The sequence below is a fragment of the Raphanus sativus genome, unplaced genomic scaffold, assembly GCF_000801105.2.
Source record: "Raphanus sativus cultivar WK10039 unplaced genomic scaffold, ASM80110v3 Scaffold0102, whole genome shotgun sequence".
In the NCBI taxonomy this organism is placed as follows: Eukaryota; Viridiplantae; Streptophyta; class Magnoliopsida; order Brassicales; family Brassicaceae; genus Raphanus; species Raphanus sativus.
In genome coordinates this window covers 33895-59349 of record NW_026615423.1, presented here as the reverse complement: position 1 = coordinate 59349, position 25455 = coordinate 33895, and the positions used below count along the sequence as shown (strand labels likewise).

The following is a 25455-nucleotide window of genomic DNA, read 5'->3' as shown; positions in this document are numbered from 1 at the left end:
CAACAACACCGAAATATAATTGCATTTCTAGCAATTTAACATAGGTAAACCATTAGTTATCTATTTTTTTGTCTATGCTATATTATAATTTATAGGATTTTTTATGGCTACACCAAGACAACAAACTGAATGCGTAAAATAACAAAATCAATGTAACAATATGCACTAAACTAATGTATGGGATCTGGAAAAGATTATTTTCAGCAATTTGATCTGGATATTTGCCCTAAGGGATCGCAATTTTTAAGAAGGAACGTGTTATTTGCAGCTCATCTATGTTGACTAAAGTTTCCTATTGAAGGTTTTGGATATAAATTATACCATATAATCAAATCTTGATTAGTTTCAGTTTGCACTAAATCTTGATGTCACATGATCACTTGACCACTAGTGTAATTTTGGAGAAAAACAATTCCCTAAAAATCTCTTCAAAGGGTTTTTTTATATTTTATCCTTAGCGACAGAATAGTCTACAGCATTGAGAACTACTCGTTTGTAAATAACAATTTCATTCAAACAATGTTGCCTAACTTGGATCAAACGAACTAGCTATCAAAAGAATATCTAGTTTGTTGGTAATTTGGTATGCGAACAAATAGTCAAATAACCAAGTATATAATTATTTGCTAAGGACTTTATATGTACAGTATATGTATATATGTGTATTAAGGACTTTTGCTAAGGACCAATAATGATGCTCTTAGTATAACTTGATAGACTATTTTAGGAATACGTTGGACATTATTTTATCTAAAAATCCTCTGGTTGTAACAACCCATTAACGATCAACCGATTTATGTTCTCAGGCACAGTAAAAGTTGTGGGCAAAGTATTTTAATTGCAGTAGAAACTGACACCAATAAGGCCTTATAAGCAATATATACAAACTATAAATATTATTAGTAGTATTTTATAGCTAACAACTCCTCTATAACAATAGTGGGAGTCTTTTGCCCAAAAAAAAAAAAACAATAGTGGGAGTCTATTACTTGCTTGCCTTTAAGAAACGGCTGTTTTTGGAACTTCGCTATAAATAAACATATATATAAATAAATTATATATTTGGTATCAAACTTTTTTTTTTGTATTTAGTATCAAGCTTAATATCTTATCTATTTTAATCTATCCTATCATGAAAACACATATTTATTGTACATAAATATACACCATTAACATATATAGATTCATGCGTGATGTATTTGTCTTTGTATCCCCTTAACTTTCATTCATACATAAAAGAAGAAGAAAACAGAGAAAAAGCTTCGTGCCAAGAGGTAAAGTATATAATTTTTGGCCAATCTGTGGTGGGGTGGGTTCATTAATCTATCAAATTATTCATTTTCTTGAAGAAAATACCTTTTATAGATTGATTGCCAAACCAAGCCGTCGACTTTTAGTTTCTTAAAACATGAAATCACATACTAATGGAATCTTTGATTAATCAGCGATGATGTAATTTGTATGCATTGGCTGATAATGAAAGTCGAAATATTTTTATAAGAAAATAAAGAAACTACAATACGAGGAATTGTTTCGAATATAAATTTTTTTCCAAAGAAAGCAAGTGGTTAGAGAGAGAATAATATTATTAAAAAGTGGAGAGAGAGAGAAAGAAAGGGCACTCGAAGTAAAAATATATAGGGAAGGATAAAAATGAAAGTCATCAAGAAGCAAACTCTGAAACATCTCTCTCGCTCTCTCTCTAGCTCTTTTTGTTTGGTTTCTCTCTCTTATTTAGATTACAACCTTGAGGAGAATCAAACCAGAGAGAGGACTGAAGTTTGAAACCTCAAACATCAAAAACAAGAAAGAAAAGGTTTAGAACATAAAAAATGTGGGATCTAAACGACTCACCCCACAAAACATTCAGACAAGAAGAATCTGAAGAGTTTTCTTATTCTTCACCGGGTAAACGGGTCGGATCTTTCTCAAATTCAAGTTCATCTGCTGTAGTCATCGAAGATGGATCCGATGATGATGAACCTAACCGGGTCAGACCCAACAACCCTCTTATCACCCATCAGTTCTTCCCGGAGATGGAATCTAGCGTAGGAGACGATGGTAGTGGTGGTCCCGGGTCAGGCTTTCCTCGGTCTCACTGGTTTGGTGTTAACTTTTCTCAGTCGGATCTAGCTACCGGATCATCGGTAGGTAAACCCGCAACTGTTGCTGCCGTGGTGGAGCCGGCACAGCCGTTAAAGAAGAGCCGGCGTGGACCAAGGTCAAGGAGTTCTCAGTATAGAGGCGTTACGTTTTACCGGCGAACCGGAAGATGGGAGTCTCATATTTGGTAATTTAATTTTAGTAAAAAAATCTCATCTTTTAATTTGATATAACCAATCATATTCAAATATTATAATATAAAGTTTTTCATATGCTTTTCTGAAATTCAGGGACTGTGGCAAACAGGTTTACTTAGGTAATTTTACTCTCTTTTTCAGGTTTTTTTCCTTCTTTTTTTTGTATTCTGCTGTTGAAAAATGTTTTCATATAAATAAAATCATTATTTCCCTGAATAGGTGGATTTGACACTGCTCATGCAGCTGCTCGGTATGTTTTCTTCTCTCATAGACCCTCTTTAATACTAAAAATATAAGCAAGACGTATTTAATCTTGAAAAGTCTTTTAATTTTTAAATTTCTCTTATTATCTTATTATGTAGAGCATATGATAGAGCTGCTATTAAATTCCGTGGGGTAGAAGCTGATATCAATTTTAACATCGAAGATTATGATAATGACATGAAGCAGGTAACTCCTCTATAACCAAAAAAACAATGCAATCTATATATTGATAAGTAAAAATAACCTTAACATGTTGGTAGATGACGAATTTAACTAAGGAAGAGTTCGTGCACGTACTTCGCCGACAAAGCACAGGGTTCCCCCGAGGAAGTTCGAAGTATAGAGGTGTCACTTTGCATAAGTGTGGTCGTTGGGAAGCTCGAATGGGTCAATTCTTAGGCAAAAAGTACTTACATTAATAAAAAATCGTCGGTTTGTTTTCTTTATTATGCTAATAAATTATTGTAACGAGTTTTGATTACTGGATCCTTCATTTTAGGTATGTTTATTTGGGTTTGTTCGACACCGAGGTTGAGGCTGCTAGGTAAACGTCTTCATCCCTGATTCAACAGCACACACTGTTAGAAAATACTAATCGTATAATGTTTTTATTTATTTAATAACTTCAGAGCTTATGATAAAGCTGCAATCAAATGTAATGGCAAAGACGCTGTGACGAACTTTGATTCAAGCATATACGAGGACGAACTGAATGCCGGTAAAAGCAATTCAAATTATTCGTAGTTTTATATTTCTTTTAACCCTTGATTATATAGTAGAACTTGATTTCAAGATTTTGAATCTGTGTAGAGTCATCGGGGAATCCAATTCAACAAGATCATAACCTCGATTTGAGTTTGGGAAACTCGGTCAATTTGAAGCAAAAGGGTCAAGATATGCGGCTCAAGGTAAAGGTTTAATAGTTTATCAACAATTTTTTTACCTTTAGTTATATTATTTTGTTAAAGACATTTTTCTTTTTATTTAGATGAACCAACAAGATTCCTTCCACTCTAATGAGATACTCGGACTAGGTCAAACCGGAATGGTTAACCATATCCCCAATTCAGTTCACCAAGTTAGTAAAAGACACAACAATCAACACCTAGTATTTGTTTAAATTTCAGTTGGTTCTGCTTTTTATAACAGCAATGTTTCTGTGTGGTGTAAAGTAGTTTCCGGGAAGCAGTAACATTGGGGGCGGCGGAGGAGGATTCTCGCTCTTTCCTGTGGTTGAGAACCACCGGTTTGATGGTCAGACCACCGCAAACCAAGTGTTGGCAAATGCTGCAGCATCATCAGGATTCTCTCCTCATAATCACAATCAGAGTTTTAATTCTACTCCTACTTCTCATCAAAATTGGCTGCAGACTAATGGCTTCCAACCTCCCCTCATGAGACCTTGAATCTTTAACTTCTAAGAAACAAATTCGGGGTAAAATGAACTTTTCAAGTTCCATATGTTCTTGGTCATTAAATTAACTATCGGCTTTTTGTTTGTTTTTTTCTCTTTAAACGTCATGTTAAGTTAGACTAAGAAAATTTCTCAAGAAATTAAATGGAATTAGTTTTCCTCGATTGGGTTATATGTATACATATATTCACATGATGCTTGGATATATGGGAACTGGATAATTGTGTGATTTGAGATGTTCTGACTAAAAAGGTTGAGAAGAGATTTGTCAATGAGTTGTCTTTTGTTGTTTTTTTCTCGATACCTACTTTTATTAAAAAAAATTCAAACGTTACTGCTAATATGACGCCTGCGCCAATCTACATATATGCTCAGTCCAACTTGTTTTATTATTCCTCTTTCATACCAATATTCAATTTATATGACCTGTTTTTTATTATTCCTCTTTCATACCAATATCTGTTTTTTTAGGTCTTTAATCTTCATATTATTTCAAACTTTGGATATTATGGTTTTATCTTTGAATATAATAATCTTTGAGGAAAAAAAATCTTCATCTTATTTCTATTGTCTTTCAAACTTTTCCCCGGATAACATCTATTTGAGAAATACTGTTTCACACAACATATCTAGTTATTCAAGTATATGCTTTTCCTTTTGATACATTTGTTTGATAAAGTCTGGCTTAGCAGAAATCAAATCTTAAAATACTTTTATGTTCACTTTTGTAACCACAAACTCCTATAAATTGAGCACATTTAACTGGGATTCAAACTCATCAATCAGTGAAAAGGTACAACTATCTTTAACGGTTATAAAAAAGTCATAAAGAACAGTTGGGTTTAGTCAAAACATGTTTTTCCACTTCCATTTGACAACTATTTTTTCATCAAGACTAGCACATTGTCATTGTCAAATTTCATGAAAAAAAACATAGGAAAATACAGTGGCGGATCTAGAAAATAATTAGAGTGGGGGCAAATAAATTAACTAATTAATATATAAATATATTTATTTTTAGTATTACTAAATATTTATATATGTTTAAAAAGTAAAGTTAAATTAATGCAACTAAAACAATTGTTTTGAAAAGAAATATAAGATGAATTTTGACAAACAAAAAAACATGAAATAAAAATAATAGAATAAGTTGTTAAGAAAACAAAATATTGAAAGTTTGAATGGCAAAATAAAAAGTTATATGTGAAAAAACAAAAAGAAACAAAAGGACTAAGGAAGGAAAAGTCAATGCGACTACGTGAGAAAAAAAATTGATACTATAGGTGGTCGAGAAAGAAAAAAATCAGAAAAGGAAAGTCATAATATAACTTAAAGTACATTTAAGAGGTGTGATGGAGAATCGAACAGGAGACCAGTGGGGGCAATATAAAGGATTTAAGCAACTGTGCTGCAGAATCACATGAAATTACTATGTACATAAATTAATCTGTATTTTTTTCTGGGGGCAGCTGTCCCCTCCTTATACACTGTAGGTTCGCCATGGGAAAATATAAGTTGAAGTATCACTATTGATGTTGAATATCATATATATACAAAATAAGAGAAGTGTGTTTCAGAAAAAAAACAAAAAGAGGAGTTTCATCATAAACAAAAGAAGAGATGTTTAATATTCATACATAATATGTTTCTCATCAGGAGTAATAATATTAGAGTATTAAAATAAGAGAAGTGTGTTTAAAAAAATACAAAATAAGAGAAGTTTCATCATAAACAAAAGAAGAGATGTTTAATCATCCATAGAAAATATGTTTCTCATCGTTTATACTATTAGAGTATTTAAGTGAAAGTTTTTGTTGTCTATTTTGTAAGAAAACAGTGATATTTATGTTCTTACAGCATTAACGGTGAGGCGAGATAGAGAAACAGAAGTAGATTGGTACTAATGTTTCCCTAGTGGAGTAAGAAAAAAAATTATTGCAGTTATTTCACGATCACACCAAAAAGTTTGAATGAATATCAACCGTAAGAAACCGTTATCTTCTTCCCTTTCAACACAAATCATATTCAAAGCTTTGAAACCGTGAGTTTAAAAATGAGAACAAATAATATTCCAAGGGTACAAACACTTCCACAAAAGAAAAAAATAATTCCAAGATTACTTAATGGTTATGAAAAAAAACAAGATCTTGGAAATATAAATTTAGTTAAAGAGAAAAAGAGGCAAACTAAAATTGGGGATTATTAGGGATGAGTGGTCATATTCAAGTAATGTACCCTTTGAATCAGTTTCTCTCTCTATCTCTCACAGTAACCCAAAAGAAGTCAGACATTGTTATAATGGTGAGAGAGACTTCTCGACTTCACTTCGTTTATCCTCTTTTAATTAAAAAGAGTTGCTTAAAAAAAGAGTTGTATTTTTTATTAAACGTTTACTACTCTTACACTATTCATGAAACCTTTCCTTCTTTATTTGTTTTTTCTTTTCTTTGAAACTCATGAAACCTTTCCTAGAGTTTACTTTTATTCTGTATAATCCTCTCCTCCTTAAATCTTGGTTGGTTACGTAGTAATAATTTAACTAGATTTTGACATGCGCTTTGAAAACGTGGAATTATTTTTTATTTATCAAAAATATATTAAAACATATTAAAACTAGACATATATATTTTATATATTTTCACATTTCAATGTGCATAGATTTTCTTTTTGACAATAAATATATAATATCTTTTTTTTTAATTATATTTGTAATTATTTAAATTATTTGATTTTATCTATATTAATCTTATTTTATTACTTAACAAAATCAGCATTGTACTCTCTCTCAAACTTTTTGTAGCTGCGATTGAGTAAATTCCTCTGTTTTTTTTAATGCAAGTACTTTCGACCAAAAAAATTATTATTTTATACTGAAATTGATAGGGTATATTATATCAAAATTTGCTATATATTTTATATTAATTAGGCCATCTTTTTTTCAAAATTTTTTTTGTCCATTGGCTATGTAGCATACTTACAAAATATCGATCGAATATATTGTGAGAGTTGAGTACGACGAAGCAATTACACACCATGCTTGTTATATCAAACTTGTACAATGAAGTTGTGGCTGTAACTAGTAAAATAATAAAAACTGATATAATTAAAGTAAATGAAATGATATGAATGAAATACAATAAAAATAGAATAAAACTAATTTCATTTCTTCATAATCAAATTTATTATAGAATCATTTATTTTTATAATTTATGTATTTTTATGAAATTGATGGAATGAATATTTCAATCTATTCATATCAAATGATGATCTTTTTAGAATTAATAGAATATTTTCTTATATATCATTTCATTCCAAAAATCAAAATCTAGGTGCAGTATATGGCATTCACTGTCGTCACAACATTTTCTTTTAAATAACAACATATTTTGTAAATTAATTTGAGAATATTCTGGATCTATGAAAATGTTCACACTAATCTTCGATACGAATACCAAGCGTAATTCATAGATAGATTTTTTTGGATAGTTTAATAGGTCAAATAAAAACTCATATATATATATATATATATATATATATATATATATATATATATATATATATATATATATATATATTATTGTGATTTAGTTTTACGCAACAAATAGATTAAACATATAATATTTTAGCGTTCCAAACTCATTTTTTAACCGCTTGACGACCAGGTCTTGGACAAGGACAACTTATTTGTTAGATCCAAATTTATCATTTTAAATATTATTCCCTCCGTTCCAATTTAATTGTCGTTGTAAGAAAAAAATTCATTTCTAAATAAGTGTTGTTTTAGAGTTTTAATGCAAAGTTTACTAAGAAGATTCTTTATTTTGTTTTTTTTTTATTGAAATATGGTTAGGTATATAGGTGATTATGTTTTTATTTTGAAAACATACAAAATTATATGTTTTTTAATATGTGTGCATAAACTTAGAATGACAAATAAAATGAAATGAATAGAATATCAAAACTTATATCATTATTAAATAGCAACAGAAACCTTTAGAGTATTTCAAGAGACCTTTTAAAAGTCGGCAACGCGTACACAAATATTCATATATGCACGCTTATATTCTCTTGTTTCGAAATAATGTATACTTCCTCTTTTTCAGATTAGTTGTCGTTGTAGAGAAAAATTTTCGTTTCAAAATAAGTGTCGTTTTATGATTTTAATGCAAAGTTTATTAATAAAATTATTCTATTTGTTTTTCTATTGATTGAAATATGGTTAGATGTATGAGTAATGATGTTTTTATTTTGAAAATATATAAAATTAAATGTTTTTTTAATCCGTGTGCACAAACTTAAAACGACAAGTAAAATGAAACGGAGAGAGTATGTTTTAGAGTTTTCACACTTCTTAAAAAGTCACGTAAATTTTTGACAATAAATACATTATTTTCTCTGTTTAACTATTTCTTATTATTTTTACTCAATTAAAATTTAGTAAATACAATTAATATCATTGAAGTAATAAAATTTAGTAAATACAATTAATATCATTTATAAAAAATCTATATTTTATAACCATTTTTTTTCTAAAATATTGATCATTCTCAAACAAATGGAGTGTATGCATGTGCGTTTGTTTTGGGCATGTTAAAAGAATTGTCTAGGGCTTGAAGGCAAGCGGAGATTAGTGTACGAGGAAGCGGTACGATGGACCAATGAATGCAGGCTTCCTGGGGAATTTCGAAACTTTTTTTTTTTTTGTAACAATACGATAAAGTGGTGTAGTTTTAATAATACGATAAGGATACAGTTGGTCTATGAATATTGTCTGCAGAAGTTTAAATAAATAAAGTAAGTTCTTAAGTACCGTTATATGTAGTATTAAATTTAAGATGAACCTAATTTCGTCACTGAAGTCGTCACTTGAGAAATAAGATAATGGCATGAGGGCTAGTATTTTAATTTAATAGTTTTCTATAAGTGGCAAGATTTGTAGTCTCACGAGGATAATCGTGTTACTCAACTTGCCAGTACACTTCTTGATTGTTCTTAGTGCTTCAATATTAAATTCTCAATAGACAAAACTTTAACAAAATAGTTTTAAAAGATAAGTAACTAAACAATTAGTAGATATGCTGTTTTGCTTATGGAGTCCTCTAGAAAACCAACAACTTGCAAGAAATACCTAGAATATAAAACCGATAATCATTTTCCTATAATTCAAAATAACTTTTAACCACGATTGGTTAGTACATTAGATGGAACAAATTTAAATTTATAATGTTCTGCTCTAATATTTTAAAATATATCCTAGAGGAAGAAAATTTCATGTATGAGGTACATATGGGTAAGATGCATTCCTGTTCATCGTTTTCATAATGTGATATTGGACAAGCATGTCACTATACTCAACTGTTTCAAATCTTAATTAGAATCGTCTCCGATCGAACAAATTATAATAAAAAGTTGGAAGGATCAGATGGTGGACTTTCATAATGGTGGTGTTTGATATGGTTCTCCGTATAATTTATCCATTGTGTAGATGACTATTATGTTAGAGCATCTTGACATGTTGCTATTTTTTATTATAAATATTATATTTTGTTTATTTTAATTATCATTTTAGGTTTATTCACTCAGATATTTTTTTTTTGAAATATTTTCAAAATAAAAACACAGTTACCTATACACTTAATCTCATTTCAATTAATAGAAAAACAAATTGGTTAATATTTTTAATAAATTTTGTTATAAAATTATAAAACAACACTTATTTTAAATGGAATTTTTTTTACTTTACGATGACAACTAAACTGAAATGGAGAGAGTAATAAACAGAATCTCACTCCAACCTACCTCTATTTATTTATTTATTTTCAAAAATATATTGCTATTGTGATTTATATTTAGAAGAAAATTAACATTTCTCTATTATAGAAACATATTTTTATATACTAGTGGTCCCTTGTTTTATTTTTTTAGAATTATGATTAAAATAAATATTTCTAATGAAACATAATTTTTGTATAAACAAAATCATGCTTTTTATTTACTTAATAGTCCTTTATATAAATTTCTAGTTTAAATATTGTCATATTTTCTGAAAAAACTTGCAAAAGTTAAAATAATTTGGGTTAATTTTTAACTTTCAAAAAATAAAAAAGTATAACTTGTAAAATAAAAAAGAACACATCAATAAAATTCTTTTGAAGAAAAATAAAAAATACATCAGAGATAAATCCATCTTTATTACATAGTTTCCCCATTTTACATAAAGACTTGGAAATACATTAGAGACAGTTTAGTATGTTAGGATTACTTCGAATTCTAAATTTATTGGAATTCACCTGCCAAATATATATGTATCCACTTGGTACCGAATCATAGTAAAGATATTATATAAAAAAATACTCGGAATAGGGTCAGTAATATAAACAAAATCATACTTTTTATCTACTTAATAGTTTTTTATATAAATTTCTAGTTTAGTTATTTTCATATTTTTCTGAAAAAACTTACAAACGTTAAATAATTTGGGTTAATTTTTAACTTTCAAAAATAAAAGGTATAATTTGTAAAATAAGAAAAGAATACATCAAGAAAATTCTTTTTAGAAGAAAAATAAAAAGTACATTAGAAATAAATCCATCTTTATTATTGAGTTTTCCCATATTTCATAAAGACTAGGAGAATACATTAGTGACGGTTTAGTATGTTAGGATTACTTCGAATTCCAATAGCTTCATTCATTGGAATTCACCTACCACTAGTTTAAGTTTGAACAAAACTTCGTGTATGCAAAGGTTAAATAATCAAATATATCTGTATCCACTTGGTACCGAATCATAATAAAAATATTATATCAAAAAATAATATAAGAAATGAAGGATCACTCGGGATAGGGTCAGTAATATAAACAAGTCGTGAAATTAAATTAAAGGTGGTCCCAAAATTGAGGACATGTGTCTCTCATGCTTTGTCGAGAAAAACTCTAAACACGAAACAGACATTAGAGTATTAGACTGTAAATGTATAGTATTACTACTATTACTACAGCGATGAGCGAACTCATGTTCTGCAGCAACTTTAGTAAACCTAAGAAAATTATAAAATACTATCTGTTAAGTTATTCTTTAAGATCAGTTACGAAAAAAAAAAGTTATTCTTTAAGATCTCTTCTTTTGCATCGTATCTAAGAAACACTGTCTATTTTGCAGAGACAACGTAGACGATAGATTCGACCTCTTTTCACGAGAGTAGAAAACTCGCTGAAACAAATGACATTTCTGTTGTTTGTTATATAAAGTGTATTTACCCTGCAAGATAAAGTCAAGTGTATTTACTTTTTACAGTCTGCCATTTCTTTTTCTTTTCGGCTTTGTTTCTTTTAATTGTGTATTGCCATTCAGGATGTCAGTTTCCATATTTAGAATATTAGTTCGATGCATCTTACTGTCCAAAAATATCGTGACAGGATAAAACGCAGAAAAGAAGGAAATTATAATGATGTATAAAGGGGGATTAGTATGGAGGAATATAGTTAATTTTAACAAACGTGATAGGCAGTTATTTTTTTTTCTTTTTGTAACTGGCCTTCTTAATTTAAATTGTAAAAAAGAAAATAAAATGTTTACAATAGTCCAAAGACACTAGTGCTAGGGCCTTGCCCAATTAAAAACTCATATTGTAATAACCTTCAGTCCAAAATTTATCTAAGCCCAAATAAAGTAGTAGCACATAGTAATTTTTTCAGTTGATGGAAGTCGATGAAACCAGAGAGCGAAAGAAGCAAAGCGGTTTGCTCGATCGGGAGAGAGAATCTTATTCCTTAGCTCAGTCACTGTTACCTCATCTCAGATGATTTCCTTGGATTAGTGTCCCTGAAGCTCTGAAGTTTATTCCTTACCTGGTGGTCAATGATCGAGAAGAGAGAGTCGATTGATCTGAACCGATTTGCATAGAGTCGCTGGTTCCTCTCATTCCAAATCCAGTATAGAATCGCTTGCCATTCTAGGAGAGTTAGTGATCAGAGGAAAGTTGGTGAGGTGAACGATGTCATCTGAGTGAGGGGGATCTCCCATCCACGCTGAGGCGTAAGTCTACATCTGCTATTTTTATTTTGTTGATGATATATAGGAATCAATATGTATACATCAAATTGTATACTAGTAGTTAAAGTTTTAAATGATATATTTCTTGTTGTTTTTTAGTTATGGAATAATCTCCTTTTTAGGGGCAAGTGGAGAAGGCTCGTTATAACACACACATCTTCATCATATATTGTCGTCCCTCACCGACAACCTTCCTACCTTATTGCCTTTGTTTTGTCCCATCGCTTTCAACACATTTTCCATTAATAGCTAACTTCAATCTGAATTAGATTTTGTTGAATTCGTTTTATTTGCTCTCTTTTTGGAGTGTGAAATTTCTATGAACCGAGATCACGTTATAAGACCACTAAGGAAATAAAAGATTAAAATGACAGTTTAATTACTATTCACACTTTATGTAACCATATAGAAAACTGCTAACCGGCCTTTTACTAAAGCTCAATAAGCAACGGTTTTAGAAGCCAAATCCCTTATATACTAAAATATAAATCACCTAACATGTGAAAACTAAAAAAATAATAATAATTGAAAAATGCAGAAAAACAAAACATGTTTTTGTTCATCAAAATATGGAAACTTCAAAATAACTCAAATAACCTAAATAACTTGACAAATTAAATTACGACATGTGGAATATATGTTTAAAAACTGAAAATAATATATTGGAAAAATATTTTATCTCCAATTTATAGAAATTTTATCCAAAATTTTATCAGAATATCTCATCTCGCATTCAAAATCAGTTGACAAAAAATAAAACTGTTTTCTTTTCCTATATAATCTTTAATCAATTCATTTACTCTCTACATTTTCTCTATCTTTTCCATTATCAAATATCGATGCTTATCAACAATATATCTATAGCTCAAACAGTCTTATGGTTATTCAGTTTTAGTTTTCAATAAAAAATCCAATTCGAAAAAAAGTTCAACAACAAATGTAAGTTATCTGAATTTCTAATTCTTTTATTTGTAAATTTAGTATTTACAAATATTTCTTTTTGTGGTTTATCCGCATGAAATTACTATTAATTTTAGTATTTTGAATATAACATGCACTACATATATCAGAAACACAATCTGTTTGACATAAGTAACATTATTTCACAAAAACTAAAGAGAACAAATGTTCATGGCACACATGTGACACGCATGAAACCCCACGTTCTAATTTCACGTTTAAAATCTTTAAGTTTTTACATCTATTTTAGCCAATGTACGAATTTATTTCATGTGTGAAATCTATTTGTGAGAACCAGTTTTTATGCAAGGTCAAATTTAAATCGCCATAGATTCTTAAATAGAAAATATTCAAAAAATTTAATTGTTAATGAACATGAAAAAATGTTACAAAACAATGTTTCTCAGACATTTTCATAAATTTCTTGGCTATTTTACAGAGAAGTCCAAATCTAAATGCAACTTTTCTATGAATACAGCTATCTCTTAATCATGTTTTTAGATTATTTGACTAACATAATTTTTTTTATTGAAAATTATTTTACAGTTTTATGATCAAATCATTTAAGAGTATAAATTTAACCGTGCATAACATTAGTATTAATAAAATCCCACGAGCATCTAAAACACTACTATAACTTGCTTTCAGTGCAGTGTTTGAGACTTATAGTTAACATAAAACGAGGTTTTTATTAGTAGTATTGATTAGTCAATAAGAAAACGATAGTGATTTCTGAATTTACCAGCAAAGTCTAAACCCTTGAAGAATAAAAGGTGTTTTCACATCCCAATATGTCTAAAAGACACATTTTGGTGTCGATTAAATGGTAAAAACTCTCACGAGTTTCTAATATGGGTAAAGGCATTTTAATTCCAGTTTTTGCTTGTTTTGACAACTTTAGAAATTTCACAGAAATAGATAAATACCGTGGTCCATCTAAAATAGACGTGATAAGCATGGGAACCATCCAACTTAGGGTACAAATTGTGACTCATACCTACTTTTCTCCATATTCAATCTCTTTCATAGTTCTTTATGAATTCAAAAGGCTGCGTTTTTTATCATAAGAGTTATAGAGTAGCATAGTATCAAAACACCAACTACGAAATATACAAATCAGGAAGATGATGTTGATCATTCCGTATTAAACAAGCGATACCTTATGGTTTGTGCAACTTTTCTATAAAAAGAAACCTAGATTTTGTCAGATGCACACTGAACTAGTTTAACAAGGGATGAAATTAAAGACAACTTCCATCTCAAAAACTTAGTCCATCTCCGGCAGAAATATCAGTCTTGTCCAATAAACCAAAGCTACACAACATGACCAACATAATGGACTTAGCCCATGATGACCTACATGAAGAATAGGCCTATTAGCTAAAAGCCTTGTATATTAAACAAGCTTATATACAAGGCTTATAGGATACACAAGATAATGGAGCTGGCCCAATACTAGTAAACTGAGCATTGTAAAACCCATCTGCACAATCTTATTTTTTCCCACTCGAGTCTTTTCTTTTGGTCGAAAAAATAAAAAAGTTTGAAAAATCTTGTTTTTTTAACTTTAGATATGGGGTTGAAGAAGACTGGAGTTGAACTTTGAACCCTGGGGACAAGTTTGTCGTGATTCTCACGCCCAACTCTTTTTTTTTTTTATAAAGAATCTATAAGTAGTGCCCACTCACTCACTCATTCTCTTACCTCAAACATAATCGCAGCTCACAAAACACAGAGTTTAATCAATGGAGAAGACGAAAGGGAACAACGTGTTTGACGATGGGAAGAAACAGAAAGCGGGTCGGGTCGTGGAGAAACCGACGAACCCGATGGTGACTCCACTCCTCAACGATCTTTACCAATTCACCATGGCTTATGCTTACTGGAAAGCCGGCAAACAATCCGAACGATCCGTGTTAGTCTCCCTCTCTCTCTTCAAATCTCAATCAATCGAAAGTCTGAGACTTTTATCATCATCCTTCATCAGGTTTGATTTGTATTTTCGTAAGAACCCATTTGGTGGAGAGTACACAATCTTCGCCGGGTTAGAAGAATGCATCAAGTTCCTCGCTAACTTCACTTTGACCGACCAAGAGATCGATTTCGTTCGTCACTCTTTACCTGGTTGTGAGGTAATCAAAACCAAACAAAACGAAAGGTCTCTCCTTTTTTGAAAAAAAAGAGTCTACTTTTTATTTATTTATTTTTGGTAATGTTGAAAAGCAGGAAGCTTTCTGTGATTACCTTCGTGGGCTTGATTGTTCCGACATTGAAGTCTATGCTATTTCTGAAGGATCTGTCGTGTTTCCTAAAGTGCCTTTGCTCAGAATCGAAGGTCCTGTTGCTGTGAGTTCTTGTTGTTGTTGTTGTTTGTCTTTCATCTCATTAGCTTTGAATTGATTTTGATTGGTTAGGTTCTGATCAGTTTGGTTTGCTTAGGTTGTGCAATTGTTGGAAACTCCGTTTCTGAATCTCATCAACTACGCGTCTCTGGTTGCTACCAACGCAGCAAGGCATCGGTTTGTTGCTGGCAAATCTAAGCTTCTGCTTGAGTTTGGTGCTCGCAGAGCTCAGGTTTCCTTCTGTTACTTGTTTACAGGGACCTGTTGGTTTTGGTTTGGTTTGCTTAATCTCTCTATCTCTCTTATGTTGTTTATAGGGACCTGATGGTGCAATAAGCGCATCAAAGTATTGCTACCTTGGAGGCTTTGATGCAACCAGGCATGTCTTATGGTCTTATTACTACTACCAGTGTCATTGTTCTGTTTATAGAAGCAATGTTTGTTTACTTGCTTTGTTCTTATGGCAGCAATGTTGCAGCGGGAAAATTGTTTGGAATACCTCTCCGTGGTACACATTCACATGCTTTTGTCAGCTCATTCATGGTATAGTAAGCCAAACTCTCTAAGACTCAAACATCGAAAGCATGAGTTATAAAACTTTAATCCTCTACATTGTTGATTTGTAGAGCCTTGATGAGATTGTTGGCAAAGCGCTTCGAAGCTCTGATGGGAAAACCACTTGTGAAGATTTCGTCAATCTGGTCCAAACATGCCTAGCCAAGATTCAGGTTTGCTTATGAGTGTAGTACTTGTTTCAGTTTGATTCATTTCGTTATAATCTCTCTTTTGGTGTATGAATGGAATAGAACTCATCTGCACTGTCTGGGATCTTCTCTGAGACAAACAAAAGCGAGCTTGCAGCTTTCACATCCTACGCACTGGCTTTCCCCAGCGCCTTTCTTGCGCTTGTTGATACTTACGATGTCATGAAAAGTGGAATCCCTAACTTCTGTGCTGTTGCTCTAGCACTTAATGAACTGGGGTGTGTTAAGAAAACTTCCACTCATGATCTTTTTGTCTTTTAACTTTTCAAGATTCATGACTTTATTGGCTGTTATATGCAGATACAAAGCAGTAGGCATTAGGCTTGATTCAGGTGACTTAGCTTATCTCTCTACCGTGGCCAGGAAGTTCTTTTGCGGCGTAGAGAGAGAGCTTAACGTGCCTGACTTTGGTAAGATGATCATTACCGCGAGTAACGATCTTAACGAAGAGACAGTCGATGCTCTTAACAAACAGGTAACTTCTCACTCACCTTAAACCTTATGAAATGTTTTTTTTTGTTTCCTCACTTTGATGGAATGTGGCTTTAGGGTCATGAAGTAGACGCCTTTGGAATTGGAACCAACTTAGTGACTTGCTATTCACAAGCGGCGTTAGGCTGTGTTTTCAAACTCGTGGAGATCAATAAGCAGCCTCGGATCAAACTCTCTGAAGATGTTACTAAGGTTTTTGACTCTCTGGTCTTTCAACTTTAAAAAGTTTCTTCTTTGATAATAGAACTTTTGCATCTGGTCTTTCAGGTATCTATACCATGTAAGAAGCGTACTTACAGATTATTCGGAAAAGAGGGTTACCCTCTAGTTGATATCATGACTGGAGAGAACGAACCACCACCTAAGGTAATAATAAAGCAAAAAAGGCGCCTTGAAAGATTTGTTTTGTCTTAAAAGTCTTTTGAATCTTTTTTTTTTCTGGATTTTGCAAGGTTGGTGAGAGGTTGCTTTGCCGTCATCCATTCAATGAATCGAAAAGGGCTTATGTGGTGCCACAACGTGTGGAAGAGCTTCTTAAATGTTACTGGCGTGGAAATGCAGGTTATTACACCTGACTTCTCAATCTCACTACTTTGCTGACAAAATGACTCACTCTCATAATGTTTTTTTTTTGTTGGTTAACTTATGTCTGTGAAGATGAAGCTAGGGAAGAGCTGGAGCCATTGAAAGAGATAAGAAGCCGTTGCATTAAACAGCTTGAGAACATGAGACCTGATCATATGAGAAGATTAAACCCTACTCCTTATAAGGTAATAAAACACCAACACCATGAGCTGAGAGAACCTGTTTTTTTTTTTTTGGTATTCAGAGAGAGAAATAAACTTTAATTGTTTTTACTTAAAAACTTTACAGGTTAGTGTGAGCGCCGAGTTGTATGACTTCATCCACAACCTCTGGCTCAACGAAGCTCCTGTCGGTGAACTGCACTGATATTTTTTTTTTCTACAAAATGTAGCTTTCTTCTCTTGTGCCTCTGTCAATGTTAAGATATAATAACCCATTGTATCAGCTTTTGCTACTTTACGACTTCTTGATCCCTCACTCTTTACAACTTTGTCTATTTTTTTTTTTTTGAACTTGTATTCACCAAACATTTACTCGGAATAAAACTCAGAAGATTCAATCTTCTTAGACTTTTATCACCTTGAGGAAAATCCACAATGTGTATTTAGTTGATCTCTCTTGCTTCTAATTTTTTAGATCTAGTCTTGTGATGATAATCCAACTCCCAAAGACCAAATCAATACCATCAAACAAATGATAAGAACTTGTTGTTGTTTCGGTCTTGGAGTCAGATTATCATCACAACACAAGATCAAAAAAAAAACTTATGAGAAGCAAAGTGGGATCAACCATATATACATACTGGATTTTCCTATGCTCCTGAAAATCCTTGAGCATGTTGCTGAGAAAGATTGTGAAGCTTGGGAAGAAGGAGGAGACCAAAGAGATAAGAAGAAGTTTATTAGTATGATGAAGCAAACGTTTTCTAGAGAGGATGAAGAAGTAACAATGAGGCTCTCTGTTTATATATACATAATAAACAAGAAAGAAAGCTTTTGTGGGAAACAGAGGTACCCCTTTTCCACGAGCAAAAGTTGTGGCTTACAATGTCACTGGGCCTACCTATCATCAATAAGTCACTTTTGTGGTGTCACCTCCGTTCAATGAATTATCGTAATCGGAGCTTATGTGGTACCACAACGTGTTGCAAGAGCTTCTGAAAAATGTTATTAGCATATCAATGTGGGTGGTAGAAAACAGAGTTCTTATACATATGTAACCATGACAACAGCTTTGCTACTTTATGAGTTCATTACACTCTTTTTTACAAACATTCCTCAGTTTGTTTCCGTTGCACAATAATAATTCATTTCGTGGGTGAAAACTAAATCATTTTGTGTCATATTAGTACAAACATTAGCTTCAATGACAAACTACCACCACAACAAGAGAGTCGCCGCAGAGATCATAAAGAGAGAAGCCAATCCAACTCCTGTTGAAACAGCATTACCCGCCGGAAGATCGCTCGGATCTCGTGTAGACTCTCCTCCTGCTGCTGGTTTCGGAGCTGCCTTTGGAGGAGGAGCATCACACGTTCCAAAAGTTGCGTTTGACTGTTCATATGTAATAATATATATAACACATTCATCATTATTACCTCAATGAAATGTAACAAAAAAGACTAATCTAAAGGAATAAGTAAACTAACCTTGCAAAGGCTTAAAGTGTCACAACCACATGTCAGACGACCGTTTGCTGCGTCTACAGCTTCTGCAGCTCCTCCACCATCACTCCTCTGTAGTCATTAAACATTCCAATTAGCACTAACACATTCTCTAAACAAAACAAAGCTTGTAGAATATCAAAATAGCACCTGGTAATAATCAACCGCGATAAAGTTAGGCCACCTTTTACCAGCTGCTTCATGACAAGTCGTCATCATTTTGATCAGCGGCGATGAATTATCCGCGCATGCTTGCGTTGCATTCGGATTGGTTATAAAGTAGTTCTGTAGAACCAAAGAACGAGACTTCGTATCCAATGGAGGTGACTCGTTTCGGTTCGTGCATGATCCATCGTTCATTCCATCATTACCATCTACATATATATATTATAGTCTTGTTAAGTCTGGTCATTAATTAAGATTTCACTAAGATCATTACAAAAAAACTCACATTGATTTTCAACCATGTAATCCCACTGGTAAGCAAGACCTTCAGAAGCTTCTTTACCCTTCTTGGAAGTGAACACCACAAGCCTTTGGTTCTGCTTCACCATATCATTTACCGTAGGCCAGTCCTTACCGTCTTTCGGCATTCTCGAAACCGGAAACAGGAACTTACTCAATCCAGATGCTTTGAACACCTTCACACAAGACCGAACATGATTGGTTCTTAGCATACAAAACTACCAAAACAATATGTGTCAAATGTACTATTATATACCTTAGTCAAGCCTCGTGAAGATGTAACGTAATCTTCCAGGATGATTGTAACGACCTCAGATAAGTTTGACTCAAGAAAGTCATTGATCTCTTTGAGCGCATTGACAGCAGGTTGCTACATCGTTAATGCACGTTGAAACCTCAACTAAAATAATTTATTTTGTTATGGAAGCTAATTCAAATGCAAGTGCAACTTACAAAGGCTGTAAAGTTAAAGCAAGACCCTGCTGCTGAATGACACAACCATATATCGTTTCTAAAGTCATAGACATCGAGCATAATCCCTCTCACACCATTCTGCAACCAAAACATTCATTGGGAGGGGGGACAAGGTCAAGCACTTGAGTTTTGAGTTGTGTTTTGTTTTTTTCTGTTAGTTTTAGTTTTTACACGTGGAAAAGTATGATAAAGTTGATATTTGATCAAAAAAAGTTTCATTACAAAAGCCACCAACTAATAAAGCAGACATTGTCTTATTATTCAAACCTAAGCAACAACAACTTGTAGAGTAAGTCAGATTCTTAAATTAGAAAAGAATAGTTCTAATACGGAACTTGTCAAAAAAAAAGAATCTAAGTATGAGAATGAAGAGAGAGAGAGAGAGAGACCTTAAGCTGATTGGTGATGGAGTCTTCTTGATTCCTTGGAGAGATGATGAATGAGCCAATTGTTGATTTTGCACTCGTGATTGAGTACGAATTGTGTGTCGTTAGCCAAGAGTACTTGTTAAACGGCAAACCATTCACCTACTCATCATCAAAACCACATGCATTCCCATTATTTTCCATTCATCATCACCCCAAGAAAAATACTAAAAGTGAACAAAGAACAGTAAAGAAAGTGAAATGATACCTTGGAAGTCGGGTTTAGAGGTCGGATCCGGGTACAAGTAGACCCGGTATTACCACTTGCAGGACAGCTCTGGCAACTCAAACCGGCGTCGCATCGGCTGCTTGAACTACATGTTTCCCCCATCTATGAATCATAGAGTCAAATTCAACTTCTCTGTTATTAGTTCTTGAAAACATGTTATGAGATTTCAAAGAGAATGGTGTAGAGAGAAAGAAAAGAACCTGGAGACTTAGAACAAAAGATGATAAACAGAAGGCTGTGATCAAGAGAAGGAAGAAGCGTTGCGTGAAGAAATCAAAGCCCTGCATTTGAAATAACAAGTGTTTTAGGGTTTATGGAAATCACGAAGAGGAACAGAGGAATCCACATACCTCCATTTTTGCCGAGAGAGAGAGAGAAAGAGAGGTGGTGAAGTGAATGCAAAAAAGTTTTTTTTCTCTTCAAGAGACATAATAGAGATTTAATGATGATAATTAATTAAAACACGGGGTTTGGTTGAGACTTGTTACTTTTTGAATTTTCTTTGATTAAATAAATTTTCTTTGATTAAATGAATTTTCTTTTTGTTCGGATTCTGTTGGTCGTTTTAAAGTGATGATTTTTTATTAATTAGTGGGCGTATATGTTAATCATGGACTTGGTGTTTAGAATATTATTCTCTATCGCTCCCATGTGGATTTGTTGATGTATTGCATAGAAAATAGATATGTCATGTATTTAGACCTAGTCATCCTCGACGTTTCCTCTTGTCCAGACAAATAACAATACTATGTTGGATTATTATTTTGTTGCTAAAATTATTAGGAGATTCGGTGATATATGCATAAGAAATTCAGAATGGTATCCACTAACCACGTCAATGTAAACTATGGTTTATAAAAAATAAAACAATATATTGATATGATTTGACCTTATGCATTTCTTGTCGCCACTCAACCACTCTAATCACTTAATTCGATCTTCAAATTTATTGGGCCTAATAACACAATTTTCAACCCAATTATTGAGTTTAAATATGGACTAAAAGGCCAACTTCTAGTAGTCTATAGGCCACAGGTTCGGTTGGTTGACTTTAACTAAAACCAAACCAAAAAACCGTCCATTGCAAGGCAGATTTTTACCTATCCATGGCCTTTTTAATCCCAAATTAAATCGAATAGATGCTAAATCATTCCGCTTGGAATATTTCATACGTGAGCTTGTGAGTCCATAAAATACAGGTTTGGTGAGACTTTAGTCGATGCCAAAACAATTAACAATCTCTAGTCTATTAGACATTGATTTGTGTAGCAGAACTATGGCAAAAACTCTGTTCTTTCAAAAAAAAAAAAAATCTGATATTATTTACAGTAGTCAACGAGCTAATTAACAAAAGATTAAATAAAGACCGTCAATTATTTAATTAACGCCATAATAATCTCCTTCTTATGACTTCGTCTATCTCCACTAATTAAACTATCTGACGTTGACCCAATCACACGACACCGACCAATCAGGTACATTCTCGCTGACCAAACCATGATCCTCACCTCCGGCGAACGTACCAAACAACTAAACGGCGAATAACAAAACCGGTGAGCAAACCGTAACCGAGATTGAACCGAGTTCCATTCAGGGAAATCAAAAGGATCTCTCGGTGAAGCCGAAGCCTTTTGTTCGCCACACTTCAATGAACCACCACTACTATTTCATCATCATCAACGGCTAGGAACGGATGATCCAAAAGCATCTGAGCCGTCCATCTATCCGCCGGGATTTTTAACAAAACATTTCCTCACGAAATCTTTTCCTTCTTCCGACAACTCCACCGGAACTGTCGGAACTTCATCACTTGAACCAATACGAACCATCAGAGACATTACGTCGTAACTTCCTCCAAACACCATGCCGTTTCGCCACTCGACATCTCGACTACAGAGCATCCCAACGCCCATATATCCGCCGGAGCCTCAAACTCGCCGTGGTTTACCGCTTCCGGCGCCATATACAGAGGCGTTCCTCTGATCTCGGCCACGTTCTCACCCCTTCGTTTCGCCAACCCGAAATCAGAAATCTTCACGTCTCCACCGTCGCCGAACAACAAAACATTCTCAAGCTTCACGTCGCAATGAGCAAACCCTTTCGAGTGGATATAACACAACCCTCTAACAATCGACCTCGTGAACCGACGCACTTCGCATTCCGGCAACGCCTCGCCGGAGTTCTTAACTCTGTCACCCAAGTTTCCACCGGAAGCGTACTCAAGAAACAAGTTGTACACCTCTTCCCCGTTCTCCACCGTCGTTGCTTCTCCGAAACACCGTACGATCTCGGGCAGTCACGGAGATCATCAAGCACGTCTCTTTCGTTCCGTAACGCGGCGGAACAAACCACTCCGGAAGATTTCACAGCGATCAGTTGGGAATGATGATGTCGAGCTTCCAGAGGTGGTGGCTAAACTAACGGTGGAGAAGCTCCCGTGACCTATTGTTTCTCCACGAATCCACTTCATTACTTACAGCTCAAGCAAAGAAAAAAAAACAGTTAGTTTGTCTATATTTTCTTCTACAACCCTAGTTCCTCTGTTTTGATATATTATACTCTCTATTTTTTCTTTCTTATTTTCATTTTTCTGTAAAAAGGAAAAAGTATGCGAAGTTTCTTGTGAACACTACTGTATTTTGTGGAATTTATGCACGTGATGTAAACATTACTGTATATTTTTGTTTATTTATTTTTGTAATTCTCTTGGCCACGAGAACATATAGCGGCCAATAAAAGAAAACGTGGCTGGTGAGAAGTGAGAACGAAGAGGAAGACTGCTGTAAGATATTTCATCTTTGCCGTCACGCGCTTTTCTATTTATTCTTTTTTTTTAAATAAGAAAAAATTTCTATTTATTTCTTCTAATAAATCCCATTATTGAAAATTTATATGGCACACAAATAAACAAATTACATATTTGTTCAAATATCTCAGTATGATTTATCATATGTACAGACGTGTACCATCATGACCCGACTTTGAAATACTATAGAAAATATATGATTTCAATTATGTTATTTGATAAAATTAATAAATATGTGATGTTAACTTGTTTTTCTTCAAATAGTTTTGTATATTGGACAATTGATAATTGGATTCGTAGTTCTACACGTTTGTATCAATAAACTACCATGTGGTTCGCGTTTTTCTAAGTAGCGAAGATCGGATGGAAGATTTTGTCAATTGTTCCTAACGTGAAGTGTTTTATATGGCTGTGAATATCAATCATTTCTTAAAATAAATTTTTAAAATGGTTGTATTGCTGGGTGATGAGTGATTTCCTTCTTTTTTTGGGTCAAAGATGAGTGATTTCCTCCCCGCATAAACTGTGTTTATATATGTGTTCAAGATTTTTTTTTTTTTAAGTTTATTTTTTTTGGTGTGAAAGTATACCACTAACATCATGTATTCATGTGCATGCTCAAGATTTTTATCATCTACTAATACTGTATTGTTTTTTTTGTTACAAAAATATCATAAATTGGTAGTTGGCATTAACTAATTTATATTCTGTGTTTTTTTTTCCGTAACTGGCCTTATATATATTCTGGTTTCGAAAAAGTACTATCTTGATTTATTTTATAGTTTGCTTTAGTCATTTTCTGGAATAAGGAATATTTTGATTTCTTAATATATTATAAATGATTTTTCATGAAACAAAGTTTAAGTTTTTTAATTCTCTTGAGTTTGTTAAAGAAACTAATCACATACCGTATGGTCCGTATCTGATATCGCTCAGTAGAAAGAAACTTGATCGATAAGCAATAATTAGCAAACCTAAACCACTTATTACGACAAGACACATCAAGAATTATGGTATGACAAGAAATTTAAAGACATGTTGTCAACATTCAAGTAAGATGGTACCAGAAATCTCAATTTATGTAGACACTTTTCCAATGCCTTATAGTCAAAGGTTCCGTGACTTGCCAACAAAACTAAGTTGAAAATTAAAACTAGGTCCGTATTACTGTGGGTTTAGGGTGGTTCACTACGATGGTGTGAATTAAAACCAAAGTAAATGAGAGATTTGTACTTTAGGTACAAATTTAGGTGAGTTAGAACGGTGTGAACTGGATGCAAAACTAAAATAATGACGTGAGATATAAGAAAAAGTTCAATAAATATTTCTTAATTATTTTTTATCAAAAAGAAAAATAAAAGAAACCGTAGAAGTGAAATGGGTCTAGTTACTTCACAGCTCACACGGACATTATTTTGACAACCATTTGATTGTTTCCACCCCCAAGTATTGGTCAATGATTAAAAACGACCATCACACTGCATGGTGACTTCTATCTTTTATTATTTTTAATATCGACCGTTTACCATTTTTAGATGCACCAACCTTCACCAATTTTGAATTAGAATTGTATTCAAAGGTTATTCCGCGCGCGGGTTCTTGGAAGGTTTGGAAATAAATTAAACAATAAGAAACAATACCATGTATTTAACATTTCAACTTATATATAAGAGAGGCTCACATCAACATCGTATATATATATCAGCACCAGGAGGTTGTATTTGGTTACCAAAACCCGTGTAATAGGATCTTGAGTATAGTTATTTTTTACCCTGACAATCATGACCCGTGCAAGCATTTATTTGTATTTGCACTGAGGAATACTTGGTTGGTAACCAAAAAAATACCTCGAACTAATGAGCGAGTATATTCAGGTGATAGACAGATACATTATACATGCATACTTTGTTGTTGTATATCTGGTGGAGGATAAAGCTTCAAGAGGACTGAATGTGGTTGAGCAAGCTGGTCCCAAAGTGACCCGATAAACTAACTTTCGTATATAATTTTCTTCCCACGGCTTGATTATTCTTTTTCACCTGCTGGAACCATTAAAAAGAAAGATGTCAATAATATGTCACTCACATTGAATGCTCGTAAAGAACAAAACTGACTGTGAGCTGCAATTGCAAAAAGCAATGAACCTGAAACAGTACCAAACTAAAACCTAAATCACATAATTTTTGAGCAAGACATTGGTTGCGTCATAATGAAATGT

The 25455-nt window shown here is 32.9% G+C and overlaps 2 protein-coding genes, 1 long non-coding RNA gene and 1 pseudogene across 4 annotated transcripts; 3 read left to right on the top strand and 1 right to left on the bottom strand.

Moving 5' to 3' along the window:
* Positions 1 to 1647: 1647 nt before the first annotated feature.
* Positions 1648 to 4250, top strand: LOC130494378 (floral homeotic protein APETALA 2-like). 2 transcript variants are annotated; one of them, XM_018621828.2, is made up of 10 exons: positions 1648 to 2290; positions 2394 to 2419; positions 2520 to 2550; positions 2663 to 2750; positions 2825 to 2970; positions 3064 to 3108; positions 3194 to 3282; positions 3375 to 3472; positions 3553 to 3642; positions 3737 to 4250. In XM_018621828.2, the coding sequence occupies exons 1-10, from the start codon at positions 1833 to 1835 to the stop codon at positions 3737 to 3739; spliced, it is 1074 nt and encodes a 357-aa protein (XP_018477330.2). In that variant the 5' UTR covers positions 1648 to 1832; the 3' UTR covers positions 3740 to 4250. The 2 variants fall into 2 exon arrangements, with proteins under 2 accessions (XP_018477330.2, XP_056851988.1); XM_056996008.1 differs by having other exon boundaries at positions 1649 to 2290; positions 3740 to 4250.
* A 7371-nt stretch (positions 4251 to 11621) lies between these two features.
* On the top strand, positions 11622 to 12417 carry LOC130501112 (uncharacterized). The gene is made up of 2 exons (XR_008939511.1): positions 11622 to 12014; positions 12132 to 12417. It is a non-coding gene; the product is annotated as an uncharacterized LOC130501112 (long non-coding RNA).
* A 2094-nt stretch (positions 12418 to 14511) lies between these two features.
* Positions 14512 to 17755, top strand: LOC108855026 (nicotinate phosphoribosyltransferase 1). The gene is made up of 15 exons (XM_056996009.1): positions 14512 to 14611; positions 14714 to 14907; positions 14980 to 15124; positions 15219 to 15338; positions 15432 to 15566; positions 15652 to 15713; positions 15802 to 15877; positions 15961 to 16062; positions 16141 to 16316; positions 16399 to 16573; positions 16648 to 16782; positions 16858 to 16956; positions 17043 to 17151; positions 17248 to 17360; positions 17464 to 17755. The coding sequence occupies exons 2-15, from the start codon at positions 14738 to 14740 to the stop codon at positions 17539 to 17541; spliced, it is 1695 nt and encodes a 564-aa protein (XP_056851989.1). The 5' UTR covers positions 14512 to 14611; positions 14714 to 14737; the 3' UTR covers positions 17542 to 17755.
* Positions 17756 to 18362: 607 nt separating this feature from the next.
* LOC130501116 (uncharacterized) lies at positions 18363 to 22924 on the bottom strand (annotated as a pseudogene).
* Between the last annotated feature and the right edge of the window lie 2531 nt (positions 22925 to 25455).